General features: G+C 51.9%; 1 protein-coding gene and 1 long non-coding RNA gene across 2 annotated transcripts in view; one reads left to right on the top strand and one right to left on the bottom strand.

The window, feature by feature from the left end:
• Positions 1-16,193: 16,193 nt before the first annotated feature.
• Positions 16,194-18,781, bottom strand: LOC102960513. Its single transcript, XR_001510018.2, has 3 exons — positions 18,515-18,781; positions 17,205-17,305; positions 16,194-16,332 (listed from the first exon to the last, which is right to left on the bottom strand). It is a non-coding gene; the product is annotated as an uncharacterized LOC102960513 (long non-coding RNA).
• A 128-nt stretch (positions 18,782-18,909) lies between these two features.
• RBM19 (RNA binding motif protein 19) overlaps positions 18,910-20,929 on the top strand; it is a 128,319-nt gene continuing 126,299 nt past the window's right edge. Inside the window, 1 exon segment of the mRNA XM_042961769.1 lies at positions 18,910-19,061. Within this exon segment, the coding sequence (XP_042817703.1) occupies positions 19,026-19,061 (36 nt within the window). The 5' untranslated portion in view covers positions 18,910-19,025.

Below are 20,929 nucleotides of genomic sequence, written 5' to 3'. Positions count from 1 at the left end.
AAAGACCATCAGTTTATTCTCATGGTTCTGGAGGCTGGAAGTCTGAGGTCAAGGTGTTGGTAGGGATGCTCCCTTCGGGGGCCGATGCTGGCTTCTGGTGGTTTACTGGCAATCTCTGGCATTCCTTGGTGTATAGATGTTTCCTCCCCCTCCCCGATCTCCGCCATCGTCTTCCTGTGGTGTTCGCCCTGCGTGCATGTCTGTGCCCAAATTTCTCCCTTCTATAAGGACACCAGTCATACTGGATTGGGGGCCCACCCTACTCCAGTATGACCTCATCTTAGCTGACTGTATGCTAGGACTTGAACATGAGAATAGTTGAGAAACACAACTTCAGGATGGCTTCAAGTAAGGCAGGCACCATCTGGTGTTGTCGGGGATGGTGTCAGAGCAAAAGGTAGAAGGACAGTGGTCACCTGAGTAGGGGGCGGGAGGGGGAAGGACCGATGAGGGGGGAGGGTGACCAGTTAGCTGTGGAGAGAAAGAGCCAGCCCCAGCCCACGGAGCACCCGGTGTCTCAGACTCTTCATGAACCTCGTCTATCGACTCAAGCCCACCTTTTACCCCTGCCACTGATGTGGAGACCAGGTCACCAACCCACAGCCTAGAAGTGAGTGGGAGTTGACAGTCACAGGGTCACCTTGAGCCAAGGAGGGTGGGGGCCAGTAAAGAATGCTTCCCGCCTTTATGCCCTGAGCAGACGCTTCCGAGATGCATCTTGTGAGGCTTTCTAGGTCCTGCGGGATATACATCGGCTGCCCGCAGCCACGGCCAAGTCAGTAACACACCCCCACATTGGCTCTTCCTCCTTCCCTGTCCCTCATTCCCACCCTCTGGGATCACCTCCCAGGTCAACTGCCTGCACATGAACCCTTGCCTCAAGCTCTGCTTTCAGATGCAGGCTAAGATATTCTAAGGCTAAGACTGTAGGGAAAGGGGGGTGGCCTTCCCCCTGGTGCCGTCAGCACCTCCCCTGTAGGGCCTGATGGAGCTCTTGGGATAGAGAATTGGGAGGTAAGAGGAGAGAGGTGTGGGGGCTGTGCTACCCAGTTCCCGAGGGCAAGCCCCGGGCTGCTGCTTATGAAGAGTTCACGGGCATCAGTAGAAGCACCCCCTGGGCCACTGAACAGCTCTGTTTTCCTAAAAGCCCTGCAGTGTTACCGTCTCCCCTCCAAAAACTAAAACTGCTCTCCGCACCAATCCACTCCCAAGAGCATCATCCCTCTCACGACAAGAGCACACAGTCCTGTGGCCAGGCCTTCGAGGCCTCGAAGCCTTGCCTACCAGTGTGTGGCCCTGGGCAAGTGACTGGGATTCTTCCGTGCCTCGGTTTTCTCATCTGTAAAATGGGGATCACGACAGCGCTGGCCTCGTAGGGTGGCTGCAACGTGTATGTGAGGCCACGCCCGCAGGGTAGTTTCCTGCCTCGCCTGGCTCCTAGCGGGCGTGCGCTAAATAAAAGCAAAGCTAAGCAGTCTTGGTGGAGGGGCTAGTGACTGGAAGGGAGCAAGAGGGACTCTCCGAGGGGCTGGGAAGGTCCGTTTCTCCCCCTGGCGGCTGGTTCTATGGGTGCGTTCGGTTTGTGACAACTCAGCGCGTTGACACGTTCACTCTCCTGTGTGCACGTGCCACCTCGATGAGGAGCGGGAAGCCAAGAAAGGTTAAATCCATCACCTGCTGCCGGTGGTGTTTTGGAACCCCACCTGCAGGAGAAGGCGGGAGAATTCTTGGCTTGAGTGAAAAACCCAGTGATTTTGCATTGGGCCCGCTGAGCGGGGAGCTTCTAGGTGGGTAAAAGCAGGTTCCCGGCTACATGGACCTCCCACCTTCAGACCTCCGTTTCTCCAAAGTTCCGGGGAAAGAATTCTTGCCTAATTTCCAAGTCTGGCTGTGGTTCTCCATTTTCCTGAGGGGGGACACAGGCCCCATATGGTTCATTGCGAATTAGGGAAGGCTTTTGGAAAGGTGCAGAGTCTTGGGAGAGAGGCAGGTCTCCCGCAGACCAGCCTCAGAACAGCGGGCTCTCGCCGGGCCCCAAGGCGGTCTAAGCGCTTTTTGTTTCGTATCGCATGACCCCATTTTGCAGAGGAGGAAACTGAGGCGCCGAGAGCGAAAGTCACAGAAGCTCAGTCGCAGAGCTCCGTGCGCCTCTGCGCCAGGCCCCTGCGGTTGGGTGGGTGGCTCCCCGCTCCCCACCCACCCCACCCCCGCCCTTCCCCTCCCCCACCCGTGCATTTAGTCGGGCTGGGTCCTCGCCAAGTCTGGGCTGTCACAGCGTTCCCACCTTTGATCACCAGTCAGCGTTCTTGAAGTGCCGAGTCTCCCAGATGTTGGCCTGATCAAAGGCAGCTGTTGCCCGGACCCTCCCCGGAGCACACGATTGTAGACGCACGTAGGAGCAGCGGCCAGAGGGTGGGAGGGACAGACACGTGACAGATGGAACCGCTCCGCCGGGGCGGGGGCGGGGCCGGGCGCCGGGGACCCCCGGGGGCTGGGCCCTCGCCCTGTGGCTGTGGGTCTGAAGCCGACGCCCGGACCCCGAGGCAACGGCTTACCTTTGAAAACGCCGGGCGCTAGCTTGCGGGGGCCTCAGCCTCAAAAGGAGATCAGCAAAGCGGGGTCCCGGAGACTCGCGCAGCGCCTGCCTGTAGCTTTGATAACGACAGTAATTCCTTCTGTTACATGACGCGCCCCACTGACTCCGTGTTTTCTTGCAAGTCGTCAAGAGCTGAATGTGATGTTTACAATTCGTTAAATAAAGGAGCAGCCTGCGTAGGAGACTCCTGTGGTTTGGGGGCTTTAAAAAAAAAAAAATACCGTTGTAGGAACGGAGGGAAAAATCTGGAAGAGCATATTGCAGAAAATCGACAGCGGCCAGAAGTGGGCTGGGGGAAAACGGCCGTTTTCCTTACGATGTGAGACGGCGCGTGTGTTTGGATATTAATTTTCGGAAAGGTATGATGTGACTCTATAAACGGTAGATGAGAGAAATGGACAAGATATAAGGCTGGAAAAACAAACGAGCCCGGAATACGCAAGGGGCGCCCCCCCCCCCCAACCTGCGCCTTGACCGGCAGGTGGCAGACCGCGTCTCCCTCTCTTGTCCCAGTTTCCGTTTCCGGAGGAGAAAGCGAAGCGGAGGGTGTCCCAGAAGGCCCTGTGTTCCCGGCCTCAGAAACCGCTCAGAAGCCACAGACTCTAATGGGACAGGGATAAGGCGGCTCCCTTCCTTTTGAGCGCGTGATCTGGGGAAAGCCCTTTCTTTGCAGGTATCCTCTCTGACTCAAGGCTTACAGCAAGTGGAACCATCTGGTTTTACCAGGACACAGGTGTGAGCTGATGATTCCATTTTCAGGAATTCTGTGAATCTGTTGATGATCATGGCCATTACTAAAAAGTAAATTATGTACACTTACAATGAAATAAAGTATATTAAAAACAAGGGAAATGTTCAAAACGCATCCCTTCTTTTTTCAGGTTTATTTCATTTGAGAGAGTGAGTGAGAGCAGGGGAGGGGCAGAAAGAGAGGGAGGGAGGGAGGGAGTCCCATGCTCTGTGTGCTCTCAGCACAGAGCCAGACATGGGGTTTGAACCCATGAACCACGAGATCATGACCTGAGCCGAAATCAAGAGTCAGAGGCTTAACCGACTGAGCCATCCAGGTGCCCCCAAGCTCACGGCTTTCTTTCTTTTTTTTTCTTTTTTTAATTTTTTTTAATGTTTTTTTATTCTTGAGAGAGAGACAGAATGTGAGTGGGCCAGGGTAGAGAGAGAGGGAGACCCAGAATCGGAAGCAGGCTCCAGGCTCCGAGCTGTCCGCCCAGGGCCCGCCGCGGGGCTCGAACCCACGAACCGCGAGATCACGACCTGAGCCCAAGTCGGACGCTCAACCGACTGAGCCACCCAGGCGCCCCCCCACACTCACTGCTTCTTAACTGTCTTACGACATTCTACTGTTGTCTGTGCTCTCGGGGTTACTTCCGGCTGGTGGAAATATTGTTAGGGATATCACGTTTACGGGAATCGGCCACGGTAGGAGCGTGCATGCCAGGGAGACTGGCCAACGTCACATCTCAGCAATGTTTTTCCCAGAGAGCACTGGTAAACATTCCCCAGCACACATCGTCCTTAGTGGTAAAGTCAGGGTTGGGAACGCGCGAGACGGGCACCTGTGCTCTTACCGCCTGCACCGAGGACGCCAAGCTGTCATTGAAGCCGGGCCCCGGGGCCACCGGCTACTGTCTTCCAGCTACGTGAGGAGGTAAAGTAAAAACCCATCCACGTTCTTCTCTTTCCTGCAGTCAGGGCCCAAGCATCACGCGAGTCATTCGCCTTGGGAGCAGAAGGGCCTAACCGATCCCGCTTCACTAGATGCAGTGTCTTGGCCTCGGTCCCCAAACGTGTTGCTTTTGAAGGACATAAGAGCAGTGGCAGCAGAAAGTCACTGGCCGGAGTTTGGAACCGCGTCTTCCTCTGTGCGAGCCACCGACTTCCCACGGTCCTGGGAACTGAGCTCGGTCGGGGGGTTTCGTTAGACCGGCCACATCACCTCCCTGCCCCACATCTTGGCGTGGCGACCCAAAGCTCTTCGGTCAATGGCCAAACTCCTTCTCAAGGTCAAGGTCTGCTGTGGCTGGAATCACGTCCGTGGCTCCGGCCGAGTCTCCCGTGGTTCCCTCCGTTGTCCCTTGTGGCCCCAGCAGGCCAAGTACCTCAGGTCCCCGGGTGCCAAGCCCGCCACACCTCTGCCCTGCACACCCAGGCTGGGCTCCCTCCCTGGACTGGTCTCGTCACTCGTTCCTAGCTACCTGCTTCTCCTCCTTCCGGCCTCGGCCCCGCTGTCCCCGGTTCACTTCCCCTCGGTTTACCTCCGCTGACCACCCCTCCTGTGTGGGCTCCGGGTTCTCATAGAGCATCCTCTCCGCTCAGCCCTGCCTTGCCCCTCATCCCGCCAGACCACACGAGTTCCTTTCCCTGTCTTCCCCCCGAAAATGTGCACAGGCGCAAGGTAGGAACGGTGTCCCGCCATCTCGACCTGCCAGTATTTGCTTCGTGCCAGAGGGAATCTGGCTTCCCCGGTTACCAGCTCTGTGTGCTCTTAGCCTCGTCTGTAAAATGGGTCAATAAAGACACATGTGTTGTGGTTCGGCCTGAAAGAGGCAATGCATGGAAACTGCTTAGCATGATGAGTGTGGTCATTCAATAAATGTAGCTGTGTGTGTGTGTGTGTGTGTGTGTTGATTTTACACCCTCGTCAGCTGGACGGGGCTTTCCCTCCAGGACGAAGGGGAGACAGATGGGCAGCGTGGAGGCCCGAATAGCCCACCACGCTGCCTCAGTGTTCCCAGCGCTGCGTCTCCCCATCCCTCCGTCCTGGCCCCTGAAGGGCATGAGACCAGAGGCGCTGATCAATCACCGGGACTTTAAAGGCCGCCGGCTTCTATCCCCCGTGTCCTCCGATGTTTCTCTTAGCTACATGCTAACACCCGTTTGTTTAGAACTCGCAGCCCATACATCTCGGAGAGGACTTTGATCCCTGGCAGCTGAGTACGTGTGAGTGAGGCAGCGTCCCAGGGGCAGAGAGAGCCGGGAAAGAGGGAAGGCTGGGCTTGCCTCTCTCATGCCCTCTGAGCTTGGCATTTCACCACCAGCCACCCCGCCCCCAGACCCCATCCCCACACGCTGCCCTTAGAGCCAGAACCAGGAGCAAAAGCTGAAGCTCCAAAGTCAGAACGTCCTGGGTTCAAACGAAAGTATACACTTTCCAGCCATATGACCTTGGGCAAGTCCCTTGACCTCTCTGGGTATCGCTTTGCTTATCTGGTCCATGGGCACAATAATCGCTCTTGAAGCCAGTACGTCGTGTAGGAATAAATAAGTTCACGCACTGGGGCGCCTGGGTGGCTCAGTCGGTTGAGCATCTGACTTCGGCTCAGGTCATGATCTCGTGGTCCGTGAGTTCGAGCCCCACGTCGGGCTCTGTGCTGACAGCTCAGGGCCAGGAGCCAGCTTCAGATTCTGTGTCTCCTTCTCTCTCTGCCCCTTCTCCGCTCACGCTCTGTCTCACTCTGTCTCTCAAAACTAAATAAATGAAAAAAAAATTAAGATCACACACAAAAAAGCGCTTGGGATGAGACAGGAGCTTACATGTTTGAATGAGCAGGTATTTGGGCCCTGTTCGAGGAAAAGCACAACACACAACAATTAAAAGCACAGGGTGGCGGGGAGGGCGCCTGGGTGGCTCAGTGAGTTAAGCGTCTGATTCCTGATTTCGGCTCAGGTCACGATCTCAGGGTTCACGGGCTCGAGCCCCGTGTCGGGCTCTCTGCTGACAGTGCGGAGCCTGCTTGGGATTCTCTCTCTCCCTTTCCGTCTCCCCCCCCTCCTCACTTGAGCTCTCTCGCTCTCTCAAAATAAATAATCTTTAAAAAATAGTGAAAGCCCAGGGAAGTCACTTCCCCCCTTTAGAGCCTCATCTCCTCATCTATAAAATGGAAATCAAGTAGTCCCGCCTTGCGGGGGGTTAATGTGAGAACTAAGGCAGTAGCTCCAAGCGCTTGGCACCGTTCTCGACACATTGCGATCACTCAACAAACATGACCTCCACCGCCAAAATGATCCGTTGGCTGTCGGCACCGCCGTCGTGGGATGCCGTGCATCCGCCGACACTGCCCCCAACTCTGAGCAGATTCCCGTCAGGAAAGGATAACAGTAACACTGAAGAAAAGCTCACAGAGCTGGGGAGGGCAGTGAGGCGGACCGTGTGGGGAAGAGCCCCGTGCTATGGTGATCCCGTGAGCACAGATGATGAGATGGCCATGGGGTCATTTGGCTTAACTTTTACTCCGTTTCCCTGACCTGGAACCTAGGAGGCCCCCCCCCCCCACAACCCCACACGCCCAGTGATGCAGACATGGCTTCAGGTGTGGACTTCTACGAGGTGGGTGGAGAAAGCCACATCCTTTCCCAGCCTCACTGAGACGTCCCCGTTTCATGGAGGGAACTTCATCATGACCGTGTGAGATGGCGGGAGCAGGGAGGTTTTGATTTTATTCCTGTCCCTCTCTTTCCAGCAAACACGCTGGGGGAGGTCTTCTCAGGTGGCTGTGCCCCTCTCCATCCCCAGCATCCCAATCCGAGGTGCCATCGCCTCTCACCGAACAGCTGTGGCAGCCTCGTCCGTGGGCTCCTTGTACAGAAAAGACCCCCCCCCCTTCTTCTTCACTAATAGGACTCTGGGTTCACCTGAAAAGACTATTTCCCAACATCCCTTGCAGCTGGAGAGAGCCATGTGGCTGAGTTCTGACTGATGGTTGGTGGGTGGAAGCTGTTGGCGAGGGGGACTTCTAGGAAGACTTCGGAAGGTACCCGATCCTGTTGGCAAGGATTTTTGCCCTTCCCTCTTTCCTCCTCCTTCCTTCCTGACGCGTTAGCTGGAGCTGCGTGGCCACTTCTTTATCACTGCCCTTCCATTTTCAATAAACGTAGCCTCTACCTCATGGTCCGAAATGGCTTCCCCAGCTCCTGCCTTCATGCCTCCATTCCAACCAGATGGAAGAGGGTTGGGGGGGGGGGAAGGGGAGTCATGGACCACAGACAGGCGGCCTACAATCCCAAACCGACCCACGGACTCGATGGATCGATTCATTGATTGATTGGGTTCACAGAATTTCTGTTTCTTACTTTATCAGTTCCAACATTCAAAGGCCAGGAGAGGTCATGTGAAAAATCTAAAATTTCTGACATTTTTGGGGGATAATCCGAAGATCTTTCAATAGTGGGGCTGCCTGTCCACGTGTCAACACCTGCAGCAGCCGGGAAGAGCCACCCCCGTTGGGTGACCCACTTAGGCCGGCGAAACTCACCACCTTCACCCTCACACAATTCAGCGCGCAAATGAGCGTGGGGGGTGAAAACGAAAACAAGGATGTCTCCCCCTACCACAGTTCCTTTCCCAGGGAGAGAATTGTGGCTTCACCTCCCGGACACAGACTCCCACGACAAAGATTTGAACGAAAGTCTTTTATTTGGTAGCGGATGCCCAGGAGCACTGGCTGGGGAGTGGGGAAGTAAGAGAGAAGAGAGAAAGAGAACAATGCCCGGATGGAAATGAACTGATCCCTGCTGGAAAGGACTTCGCCATTTGGAATGGCGGGTACAGTGCCGGGGGCCCATGACAAGTTCAAGGGCTCACAAAAAGGTTTTAGTGTTAATTTTTTTTTAATCGGGAGGGGAAAAAAAATGAACGTCATAATAATGAACAGAAAGGAGTGACTGCAGCCTGGATTGTATTTATCTTTATAGCAACACAATCATAAGACAGGTGTATGATTATTATAAGAGTTACATGACTATGTATCATGTTACACATAGTATAGCATATATAACTATACGGCATATACTATGTATATATATATATGTGTATATATATATATATATATATGTGTATATATATATATATATATATTCTCTGTTATATTATGTATACATAAATATTGCATAAAGCCTGTGCAGTTACATTTATATATATACACGTATTATATGTGTAACATGTGGTTATACATAAAATATCTGCATCCTTTACGCACAGGACATATACGTGTGTGTGCACGCGCGTGTGTTTTAATGGGGAAAGATGCCTCAAAGACAAATGTGTCCCGATCCTACAGGACTCATGAGGCCTGATGTGGCCCCGTTACTGATGCGGACAGCTGGGGTTCAGTCTAGCTGGAAGTCTGGGGAGACTGTAGAAAACACCTGAGCTGTCCTCTTTCACCGAGGGATGAGGAATGTGGGCTGCTTATCCATTCACATCATCGTGATCCTGAGAGCCTGCCTGGTGCCAGGGTGTTGGTAGGAGGCCCTTGGGGAGGGGGGATCCCAGCTCCACAAGAAGCGGGCAGGGTGTAAGTGCCCAGAGAAGCCTCTCTTGTAGACATCATCGCTGCCAGTTTCCGGAAGTCATCTCTGCATACATAGGCACGTGTGGGTGGACACGTCTTTATACAAGTGGTAGCTGAATAAATGTATACATGCATGAAGCCATCACCATGAGACTGGTTAGAGCAAAAAATAAAAGTGTGCAGAATGGGTTTTAAACCAAAATAGAATCATGCTCCACATAACGTTTTGAAGACTGCAATGAGTATATATTGGACATCTTCTCATGGCATTATTTTTACGAGCTCAGTGAACTCCATTGTGTAGATACACCATGGTTTAAGAAAATCTTTTTAAGGTTTGAAACAATTCTAGACTGTTGGGCATTTCTATAGCTTTGACTCTTCACTATTATAAACCATACATAATTGAAATTTTCAAATATGTGTTAAAAAGTACTTCCTTGGGGCTCCTGGGTGGCTCAGAGGGTTAAGTGTCTGACTTCGGCTCAGATCATGATCTCACTGTTCTTGAGTTCAAGCCCCGCATCGGGCTCTGTGCTGACGGCTCACAGCCTAGAGCCTGCCTCGGATTCCGTGTCTCCCCCTCTCTGCCCCTCCCCCACTCATGCTCGATCTCTCACTCAAAAATAAATAAACATTAAAAAAAAATTTAAGTACTTCCTTAAAATAAGCCCCAAGAAACGCAACTGCTGTGAAAAAGTCTCTTGATGTGGTTTCCAAATAACCTTTGCAGAAAATTTTGCACGACCTTTCCCAGACTCTTACAAAACTGTCCATTTCCCAACACCTTCACCAATAAGGATTATTATATTCTCTTTTTTGTTTTTGTTTTTGTTTTTGCTGAGTCGGAAACCATAAGCTCATCAGTGAAGGTATCTTCAGGAAAGTTCCTAAAGCACCACAGTGGGGGGCGCCTACGTTGTCTTTGTAGAAGACGGGAAAACCCACCCAAATAGGGGGCTGTCCTGGAAAAATGGGAGCTCTTGGCCAGTTACAGGCCCGTGCGGGCCATCGAGAGGGGCGCTGGTTATGACCCGCTGTCCTTCAACCCCGACCGAGGCTGACCTGCACGGACCCCATCACGCAGGCCTCCCGCGTCTACCCTTCACCTGTCAGCCGGTTCAGCCAATGGGAGGCACCATCAAGCGCTGGGAGGCAGGCAGGGGACTGGGCACTCAGACCTCCCCCGTGCCCAGCGTGACAGTGCCACCAGACAGTGGCTGTGCCCTCAGCTCCCCTCTGGGCAGCCCTGGGCAGTGACCCTCCCTCCCTCTACCCCTTTGGGCCTGCAGAAGCAATGGCTCTATATTAATTTCCTGTGCCTGCTGTAACAAATTGCCACAAATGTGATGATTTATCGTCTCATGACGGTTCCGGAGGCCAGAAATCGGAAATCGGGATCGCTGGGTGGAAACTGAACGTCCGTCGGGCCACCCGGCCTCCGTAGGCTCTGGGGGAGGATCCGTGCCTTCTCTCTTCCGGCTTCCGGTGGCCGCGAGCGGTCCTTGGCTCGTGGCTGCTCGGTGCGGTCTTCGCCACGGTCGCCTTGAAATCGCCCTCTGCTCCGTTTCACATCACCTTCTCCCTTCTGTAAGAGCACGTGTGACTGCATTTCGGATCCACCTGGAAAGTCCTGGATAATCTCCTCTTAATCTTAATCACGCCTACAAAGGCTTTCTTTCTTTTTCTTTTTTTTTTTTGGCCATGCAAGGAAACCTCAAGTTTCTGGGATTATGGTGTGCATCTCTAATGGGGTGCCGCTTCCCGACCTGTCATGGATCCCACTGTCACGGGTCCTGGTCCAGGGTCCTGGTATCCTTGGCATCTCCTGACCCCGCCCAGGACTGTGGAGAAGGCCTCTACGTCGAAGTGTCTTCAAGACCACGGTGACCTGTTTCCCTGCTTGCTAACCTGACCAACACAGTGTCCTTGCGTTCCTTCCTAGACAGGTAACTCTCTTGTTTGTCTTCATGTAGACACTGTGGGTCTTCTTTAATTTCCCCTGGGGTCAAAACCATTTACTTACCCAGAAATATTTACAGACAAACCTATAGCCAGAGGCTAAGTTTAGCAGGGTTCTGGGGCAAGGAGGCAGGGTTCTGTCTTCCTAATGGAGCGAAATCAGAACTGATCTCCATCCATTGCGACCGGGCCAGGTTAGACCCATATCTCTGCTGCTCCTGCAGGCCTGTGGGCAGCGTCCTACTCCTGGAAACTTCCAGCTGGAAACGTCCCCCTTTTTGCCCTGCTCTGCACGGGTTTATACGTGATCCTCTCGCGCCCCCTGCTGGTCGGTCAGTGGAATTGCAGGCAGCCCTTCTGGCTTGGCCGCACAAAGACCCGCCAAGTGAGGCTAGATACCTCCCCCGCACTAAGGAAAAGGAAGAAAGGCGGGAAGGGTTGTGGAACACCACCGGCATTTAGCACTGAGAGACAAAAACCTAAAACCAGTAAAGAGGAGGCATCGAGCTTGACCCTGACCCGAGTTCTGGGAGGGGCTTCTACGCCGTGTGCCGCAGTGAATAGGACACAGGCTCGGATTTCTCCCCTCCTGCTTCCTGAGTGAGCTTGGTTGAGTCACTTCCCCTGTCTATGCCTTAGTTTCCTCATCTGTAAAATGGAATTAATAAATGTACCCACATCACTGGGTTATTGTGAAGTTTAAATGAGCCAGTTTAGGGGCACCTGGGTGGCTCAGTCGGTTAAAGCGTCCGACTTCGGCTCAGGTCATGATCTCACGGTCCGTGAGTTCGAGCCCCGCGTCGGGCTCTGTGCTGACAGCTCGGAGCCTGGAGCCTGCTTCGGATTCTGTGTCTGTATGTCTCTGCCCCTCCCCCGCTGCATCTCTCCTTCAAAAATAAATAAAAACATTAAAAAAAAAAAAAAGGCTTTGAAAATGTCCATACGTGCACTTGCATAAAATATTTGTCTGGAGCAAGTGTTGGCAAACTGTGGCCCATGGGCCATGTATTGCCCACGGCATGCTTTTGTATGACCTGCAAGCTAAGTATGCTTTTTCTGTTTTCGGAGGGTTGACACCTAAGCAGAGGGAACAGAGTGACGGTGCCTTAGAGCCACGAAAGTAAATCGGGGCCAGCAGTTAGCAATCTGGCCCCTTGCCTCGTCATTAACATTTTATTGGAATAAACACAGCCACACTCATTCATTTATGTATTGTCTGTGGCTGCTCACGATGGTAGAACTGAGTGGTTGTGACAGAGACTTTCATGGCTCATGAAGCCCAAATAGTTCGGCCTTTACAGAAAAAGTGTGCCACCTGTTGGCTTAGGAGATCGTTACTAGAAAAGGAAGGAAGGAAGGGAGGGAGGAAGGACGGAAGGAAGCAAAGAAAGAAAGAAAGGGAGGCAGACATGGGTGACTGGCCTGGGATGCTAAGGGCAGGCACCTGGAGGGGGTGGGAGGACCACAGCAGTTCAAGTTCATTCATTTACCACAAACAACTGTTTTTATGCAGTTGGTACCGCTCTCCCACGTGCGCCCAGCGTCGGGACATCCTTGTGCATGGGGTTCTCAGGACCCCAAGTCTGAGATGGAGTTTAGGACAAGCGGGCTCAGGAGGGGGTGCTCTTGGGATCCGGGGGGAACCCGGGCAAGGACAGGGAAGGAGCAGGAAGGGCCGGAAGGATGAGCCCGGCTGGACTGCAGTGTCAGAAGAGACCTCGCAGACCTCGCAAAGAATTTTGAAGAGCGGCCAAAACTCCGGGGTTGCCCCTAATTAGGGCAAGGAGGCCGAGACTCTACAACCCCCCACACCAAGCAGTCGGTGGGTCGAGGCCAAAACGGTAGGGTAGGACCTGGGGCAAGGCGGCTCTCTGCAGCCGGGGAGAGGCTCTGCAAACAGTCCTTCAGGGGAGGGGGCTGCCATCATCCACCGCGGTGAGCAAAAGCAGACACAGCCCCCGCCCACTGAGGAGTACCTTCTAGGCGGGGCAAGTGTTAAACCTGTAGGCAAGCAAACGCCTAGGCAGTTACAAGCCGCTGGGGAAGGTGGCGGGTGCCCTCAGAGTCAGTGTCGGCGGGGACCGAATGTAGATGGACGTGTCCTCTCAGGCTGAGGCATTTAAGCTGAGGCCCAAGGGATGAACTGGCCTCGATCAGGTGAAGAGTTGAAAGAAGAATTCGGGGGGCACCTCGGTGGCTCTGTCGGTTAAGCCTCTGGCTCTTGGTTTGGGCTCAGGTCATGATCTCGTGGTTTCGTGAGTTTGAACCCCACATCAGGCTCTGTGCTGACAGCGTGGAGCCTGCCTGGGATTTTCTCTCTCCCTCTCTTTCTGCCCCACTCATGCTGTCTCTGTCTCTCTCAAAAACAAATAAACATAAAGGAAAAAAAAAAAAAAAAAAGAAGAGCTCAGGACATGCAAAGGCCCTGAGATGACGTGTTAGTGTCCTTGGGCTCCTGTAATAAATTACCATAAATGGGGGGGGGCGGTTAGAACAACTGAAATGTATCTTCTCACACTTCTGGAGACTAGAGATCCAAAATGAAGGTGTCAGCAGGGCCGTGTTGTCTCTGAAGTCTTTAGGGGAGGATCCTTCCTCACCTTTTTCACCTTCTGGTGGTTGCTGGTAATTCTCGGCTGGTGGCTGCCTCCCCCAACCCCTGTCTCCCCCATCACAGAGTTCTCCCTGTGTGCGCGTGTCTTCACATGGCCTTCTTGTAAGGACACCAAGTCATTGGGGTTACGGCCCACCCTAAATCCAGGATGACCTCATCTCCAGATCCTTAAATTCCATCTGTAAAGACCTAATTTTCAAATAAGATCCCACTCACAGGTCCCAAGGGCTTCTAGATATTTGGGGAGAGATGCAGTTCAACCCATGAGAGGTGAGGACAAGGTATGCACATTTGAGAAGCAGAAAGTGGCCAGTGTGGCTGCAGCTGAGTGGGGAGCAGTGGTCAGTGGTTGGACCTCACAGGACCTGGAGGCCGGTCAGGAAACGAACTCCCTTCTCAAACCAGCCTTTTGATCCTCTGTATGTGAGACAGGGCATCTGCCCACAGTACAGCTGAAAAAATAAGAAAAGGACGGACAACGATTCTGGTCTTACCCCCAGATCATCCTGTCTCAGGCCTCCAGGCCAGGTTCAACAGGCACTGGAATTTGGAGGCACCAGAGCCTGGGATAAGACCCCCGTGGGCATATCTTCTTAGAATGGGTTCAGTTTCCCCCAGCCACAGTCTGTGTGAGGAATGATCTGTGATTTCCATGTGCCTCCAGGTGAATCTTTACGGTTCACCGCCAAGGGCAAGAAGGGCCCCCCACATCTCCAATGGTGGGCTCCCAGCAGGGCCAAGAGGCAGGGGGATGGGGGGGTCCTCAGCTGCCACCGGTCACAGGTGAGCTACCCGATGTCCACACAGGTGTGGCTCACACCTGGTCTCCTGTCTCAAGTTACCATGGCCTCCGGCATCCATCAAGGTTCCTCTGCAGGTTCCTGGGAATAGGGGGCTGCTTTTCTGGGGAAGGGGATTCTGGGGTGATGGGCAGTGAATGGCCAGGGCCACACTGAAACTGTCAGGTGGTGACATACAGGGTAACGGTCTCCAGCACCTCCCTTGCCGCCCTTACGGGGAATGGCCACCGGTGAGAAGGGGCCAGAGGAGCCCAGCTTGAACCTGACCTTGGTTTCTACCCTGTGATCTTGAGCTAGTGTTTCCTCCTTTGGGGTCCTCAGTTTCCCTGTGTGTCAATGGATAGAAAGGCAGTCGTCTGGGACTCGCGTAACCCTGTACAAACTAAAATCGACTGCCACTAAGCCTTTGTAAATACCGTCAAATTTTCTAGAAACCCCATGGGTGATTTATAGATGACAAAGGGAAAACCTTTACAGAAGAGGAGCCTGGCAGACGGCCCTTACCCTGCTGACGAGCGTTCCCATTACCCGCTTTGCGACAGATTGACAGCATAGCCCCAATTCAGTCGTGGGGAAATGCCAGCTGGACCTCCCCTGAGGGACAGTGTATAACATGACTGGCCTGCAGCCTTCGGAACCATCAGGGGAATGACAGGGGAAGAAACACTGATGAAATCTTGGCAGATTAAAGGAGGCTAAAGAGACGTGACAAGGGATTGCCACGTGTAATCTTGGGCTGAATCATGGACCAGGGGACAAAATGGTGGTTGAGGCGCTGGCTGAAATTTGAATACGCAGTGTTAGAAAAAAAAGTATTATATCAATGCTAAACATTCCTGAATTTGATGATTGCACTGTGGTTATGGACTGGATCTGGGGGGAAGAGTCTCAGCGTGAAGGGCCATGATGATTACAACTAGTTTTGTAATAACGATAATATACGGAGAGAGGTAAGTCAAGTGGGCTGAATGTTAATCCTCAGGGAGCCCGGTGAGGACACGTGGGTGTTGACAGCCGTTACCCAATTTTATAGAAAAGACAACAGGCTCAGGGATCAGCACTTTGCTGGGGGCCACCCAGCCAGTATGTGGCCAGCCGGGATTCTTAGAAGCCCCAGCCTCAATCAAGTCCCCTGGGGAACCACACCCTAATTCTCAGAATGCTCACTGCACTTGGAATTCGTTGTCTGATGTGGGATCCCCCATGAGCACAGGGACGGCGCTTGTCTTGTTAACTGCTGTAGCCCCAGTGCCTGCACGGGAGTCACTCAGATATTTGCTGGGTTGCATTAGACTATGAGGTGTCAGGATCCCCAGAAAAGCTGCTGTTGGAAGAAACAGAGGAACGCTTGGAACGGAAAGAAGAACCTCCGCGGGGGGGGGGGAAACTGAGGGCATTCAAATAAAGCACGGACTTGAGTTAATAATAATGTATCAATATCCGTTCGATTATGACAAATGCACCACGCCTACGCGAACGCCCACGCGAACCGCAGGGGAACTCGGGTGCAGGGTGCGTGGGAACTCTTAATATTCTCACAACTTTTCTGCCAATCTAAAATGACCCTAAAATTAAGAGTTTACTAAATTTTTTTTAAGGATATTTTGAAAATTAAAAGGATTTGAGAGGTCGGTATTTATAGATGTGGAATAATCGCTAAGGTGTATTAGAAAGGGCTAAAAGCAAGGTGCTCAAAGGAAGAGGCTCTCTACCCGTGTTGCCTCTACATACAGGTCAGCAAACTATGTTCCGGGCCAAATTGGGTCAGCCACCCATTTCTCTATGACCTCACAGCCAAGAATGGTTTTCCCACTTTTAAGTGGTTGAAAAAAAAATCAAAAAATCAAAAAATGAAAAAAAAATCAAAAGACGAGTACTATTTGGGGACCCATGAAACCGATAGGAAATTCAAATGGCAGCGTCCATCAATAAAGTTTTATTGGAACAGAGCCACACACACATCCACTGATGTGGCTCCTTTCCCGTTGCGACAACCACAAGCTTGGCTGTCCCTGGAGAGACAGATGGATGAGAACTTTGGACGGTGGTTTCCTGTAGGAAGGAGAACAGATTGGATGGGGAAACAGGAGTGATGGTTGCTGGATCTATCCTTAAAAATCTAAGTCATTTACCAAAAGACATTTTGAGAAGGAAGGTGGGTTTCGCAGGGCCCCTGGGAAGGGGGTTGAGACATCTTAAGTAGAAAGGATCATGCCTGAAGGCATTTGAGGCATCTGTTGTTATTTTACTGTATAGAAGCCCTTTCCAAAGGTCGGTCTTCTCATGGTGGGGCAGGTTAGTATCAGGCAAGCAGGCGCAGAGAGACTTCTCTCTTCTGCACCTTGCTTTTTGCCCTTTCTAACACACCTTAGCGATTATTCCACATCTATAAATACCGACCTCTCAAATCCCTTTAATTTTCAAAATATCCTTAAAAAAGATTTAATAAACTCTTTTAGAATCATTTTAGATTTACAGAAAAGTTGTGAGACTATTAGAGTTCCTACACACCCTGCACCCAGGTTCCCCTGCGGGTTAGCATCCCGATGGTCCATTTGTCACAATGGAACCAAAATCGATACAATATTATTAGCTAAAGGGCATGCTTTGTTTGGATGTCCTCAGCCTTTCTCTTTTCTCAGGCTTCTTGACAATTTTGAGGAGTCCTGATCAGGGATTTTGTTTTTGGATGTCCCCCACTTGGGGTTTATCTGATGTCTTCTCATAATTAGACTCTTCATGTGGAGGAAATCAAGACTCCAATCTCCTGTCCTCTCTCTATCCTGCCTCTACCAAACCCTTCCAAGTCCTTCTCGCAGCCTTTTCCCCCTGGGAAGGTAACTCCCTCACGATCCAGACACAACTTCCCACAGTCCCCAGCGCACTCATGATGGCAGCTTCCGGTAGAGCCGGCTTAGACCTACCTGATTGTTAATTCTTGAGTGTGATCAGAGAGGCCGGTCTGGTGGGGCCCAGGTGCCCCCAGATTATATTTGCTGGGAGAGAAAAGGAGGCAAGAGACAACCTGGCAAGGAAGGAGAACAGAAAGATTAATAATAACGTTACAACGTGGCTGTTTATTAAATGCACGGGGATATGCAATACAACCCAGGAGCAGTCCCTCCGACCCGGACATGTGGCGACCATATTTTCCTGGCCCAGCATTGGGACACACAGATTGGCAAAGAGCATTCCATTTCTTTTAATACCTTTGAAAGACCTTCTGATTTGTGAATTTCTTTAGGGAAGGCTACGTTTAGTTGCACATTTTAATAAAGGCAGTTCATGAAAATAATAAAATAAAAGTACATGAAGCCAGGACTTGGTGGGGCAACCCACACTTGCCCTCTCATAAAAGGCTAATATCCTGGAGCTGCCTTATAAAGCCTGCTTCAGCCCCTCCTGACCAGGGTCTCTGTGTGCAGAAAACAACCCCCTAATTGTCATTTAATTAAAGAGCATTTTCACGAATATCAATAAATATCTGCTGAATAAAGTGACCCCTTAAATCATCCACTCTAGGCATGTGAGGGTACATTTTTACATGTGTATGTGTGCTTTCCTCGGAAGGGACTACAAGAGGCGGAGAGGGCGAAATTCGACCTTCCAAGTAACCCTCTACACAAAGCAAATAAAGCCTCATGAAGGGGGTTGAATAGTGTCCCCCAAAGAGATACACTCCCATGCCCTACACTCTGGAACCTACCAATGTGACCTTAGTTGGAAAAGGGTCCTTGCAGATAGAAAGTTAAGGATCTTGACGTGAGATCATCCTGGATTTGAGACGGGCTCTAAGCCCAGTAAGAGAAAGGAGAGGGGAGTGGATTTGACACAGATGCACAGGGGAGAAGGCATTGTCAACAGGAGGCAGAGACTGGAGGGATGCCATCACAAGTCACGGGCCACCTGGGGCCACCGGGAGCTGGACCAGGCAAGGAAGGATATTCCCCTAGAGACTACCAGGAGGGTGCAGCCCTGCCCACACCTTGATTTGGGGTCTCCTGCCTCCAGAACTGTGAAGGGATACATTTCTGTTAATTCACCACGTTTCTGGTAATGTTACAGCACCTGTAGGAAACCAACGAACCTCAAAATCCTAGCTCTTAAGACTACTTAATACTACTTAATATGTCACAGCTCTGTGACTTTGAGCAAGCTGCCTTAATCTGGTTCCCAGCGGACTCGCCCGCAAAACAGAGATGTTTATTTCCAATGGACACGTTCTAATACTTACAAGTGACGCTCTCATAGATTCATGGTGTCTGGCAGCCTTTCTGAACCTCAGTTTCCTTATCTCTGAATGGGAGGCAAGCATCCCTAATCCTTACCGCCCCCCCCTCCTTCTTCGGGCTGTTTTAGGATTCAATAATAAAAGAAAATACAGAAGGGGGCTAAAACGACTTCCGAGTGTTCCCCAGCACTCAAGCGCCCAACCCGCCACACGCAGACCCCAGCCAACCAGCGCCCCCGGGCGCCTGCGGGGCCGCGGGTTTCTACAGGCGAAAACAGCCTGCGCATGCGCAGAATGCAAGCGCTCAGGCCCGCCCCTTGGGTCGGGGTGTGACTTCCTTGGGTCGCTCCGGTTCGGCCTCGCCTGCTTCCGGAGAGGGCGGGCTTACGTCTGAAACACGTGATCTTGTTCCGGCTCGCCAAAGATGGCGGCCCCAGAGCGGGAGCGTGAAAGTTGTTGGTGAAAGACGCTGTCCACCTGCGCTGGCATCGCAACCCAGTGGGGATCGTGCGCCATGTCGCGACTGATCGTGAAGAACCTCCCGAATGGGGTGAGTGCGGGGCCTGGACTTGAGAATCTGAAATTGGGAGCAGCCAGTTGGGGGCTAGGAAGGAGGTGGCTGGGGAGAATTGAGGGGCTTCGGCCCTGGGGCAGGACTCAGGACGTATTCGAAACCCAAAAGGGCAGGATCGGTGGCAAATCCCCCATTTGACAGTTGGGAGAGGGGGACAGCGAGCGCTCAAGGTTCCACAGCCGGTCCGAGGGTACCTGACTTCCATCCCGACAACTTTTCCGGGGGAGATGCCAACACCCCACGTGGGCTGAATACTCTCTTCCACAACCCCTCTGGTCCGATCACGTTTTTTTGTTGACTTGTGACTGGGTCGGACCCTGCACTTGTATTCATCTCCCACTCGGGAAACTGTTGGAGAGGCATATGGGGAGTATTAGGTTGAGGACCTGCGTTACAATCCTGACTCCCAACTTTAGGGCCAGTGGGCATCATTGAAGGAGACTGAGTGCGTGTGAAGGGCTTTAAACCGTTTATCCAATAAGTAGAGAGGGGTGAGCCAGTCACACTTGTCACTGTTTCAAGAGCCCAGCACAGAACCTGGCACGTGTAAAAACATGTGGAACGAATGAGTGAAGAAATAGCCGGGAAGTAGGTGGTGTCAGATGCCTGGAGGCAGCGTGCCCCAGGGGTTCATCCTTACCTATTTTGCTATAACTTTTGTGGGGATGAAGAGCCCCCACACCACTGGTGTGGCTAGTAAGCTCGTTCCCAAGATACAAAATGTGCCCTTTGGATGGGATGAGACGTCTTCTGGACTCTTAACTCTAATTCCTCAGGAGGTTCTCTCCTTAGGAGTGACAACACAAAGCCATTTCGGCTTTATTGTGTGTGTGTGTGTGTGTGTGTGTGTGTGTGTGTGTGTAACTCCTCCCCCCCCCAGCGGTTGTGGGGGACCTATGACAGGATTTTAAGAATTCAAACACTACAAAAAAAAAAAAATTCAAACAGCGCAATGGTGTATGAAATGAGAAGCAAAATCTTTTGCTCCATCCTGCCTCCGTCTTTCTGTCCAGGAGGAATCATCTTCAGTGGTTTGCTTTTGGGACTCCTCATTGGTGTTTCTTCATGTCTAAATAGCGTGCTCTCTCCTCCATTTCGTGGTCTGTTTACCTCAGTGACTGTCTGCTGACCCTCCCCTAAGCAAGATGAGGAATTTTGATCATCTGTTTTTCCCTAACTGTCTGTTATATTATTTTTAATTCTTCCATTGTTTACCCTAAGGAGTAAACCTTCAGAATACACATTGATGCATCCAGCTGCTTTAGGCAGTGTCTCTTGGTGCCTCACGGTGATGGATGAGGACTTTAGCATAGCTACCCTCCCAACTTCCGTCTCATTGGGCTTCTTCTCTCGTTGGACTGACTCTCTTACCCTTGCTTGTCTTGTCTGATGAATGAAAGAATTCGCGAAAACCAATGGTAGCAGTAGGTGACATTTGGAGAGCTCGCTGCGTCCCAGGCAGCTTTCGGTAAAGTAACTCATTTATTCCTCAGCAGAGCCCTACAAGGTAGCTTCCGTTATTACGCCCATTTTAAAGGTGAAGCAACCGAACTACAGCAGAGGAGAGGGATTTCCCTGAGGTCGCACACAGCTGGTAATTCAAAGAGCAGGGATTGAATTGAGCAGTCTGCTTCTAGAAATGTGCATTCCTGACCCCTTCACCGTACTGCCTCTCTTTGCAGGATAGCATACACTTTTCTTAACTCTTTCCCAACACGTATTTAGTAGTGAGTACTTGTTATGTTGCTGACATTGTAGATAGTGGGAGATAAAATTCAGCCCCCCCTCCTCCCCTCCCTTAGAGCACGAGCAGTCTAGCAGAGGAGATCAGGAGCCAGATCACT

This window comes from Panthera tigris, chromosome D3, assembly GCF_018350195.1.
Source record: "Panthera tigris isolate Pti1 chromosome D3, P.tigris_Pti1_mat1.1, whole genome shotgun sequence".
Lineage (NCBI taxonomy): Eukaryota > Metazoa > Chordata > Mammalia > Carnivora > Felidae > Panthera > Panthera tigris.
The sequence above is the reverse complement of the archived record's forward strand: the minus strand, read 5'-3'. Positions and strand labels throughout refer to the sequence as shown.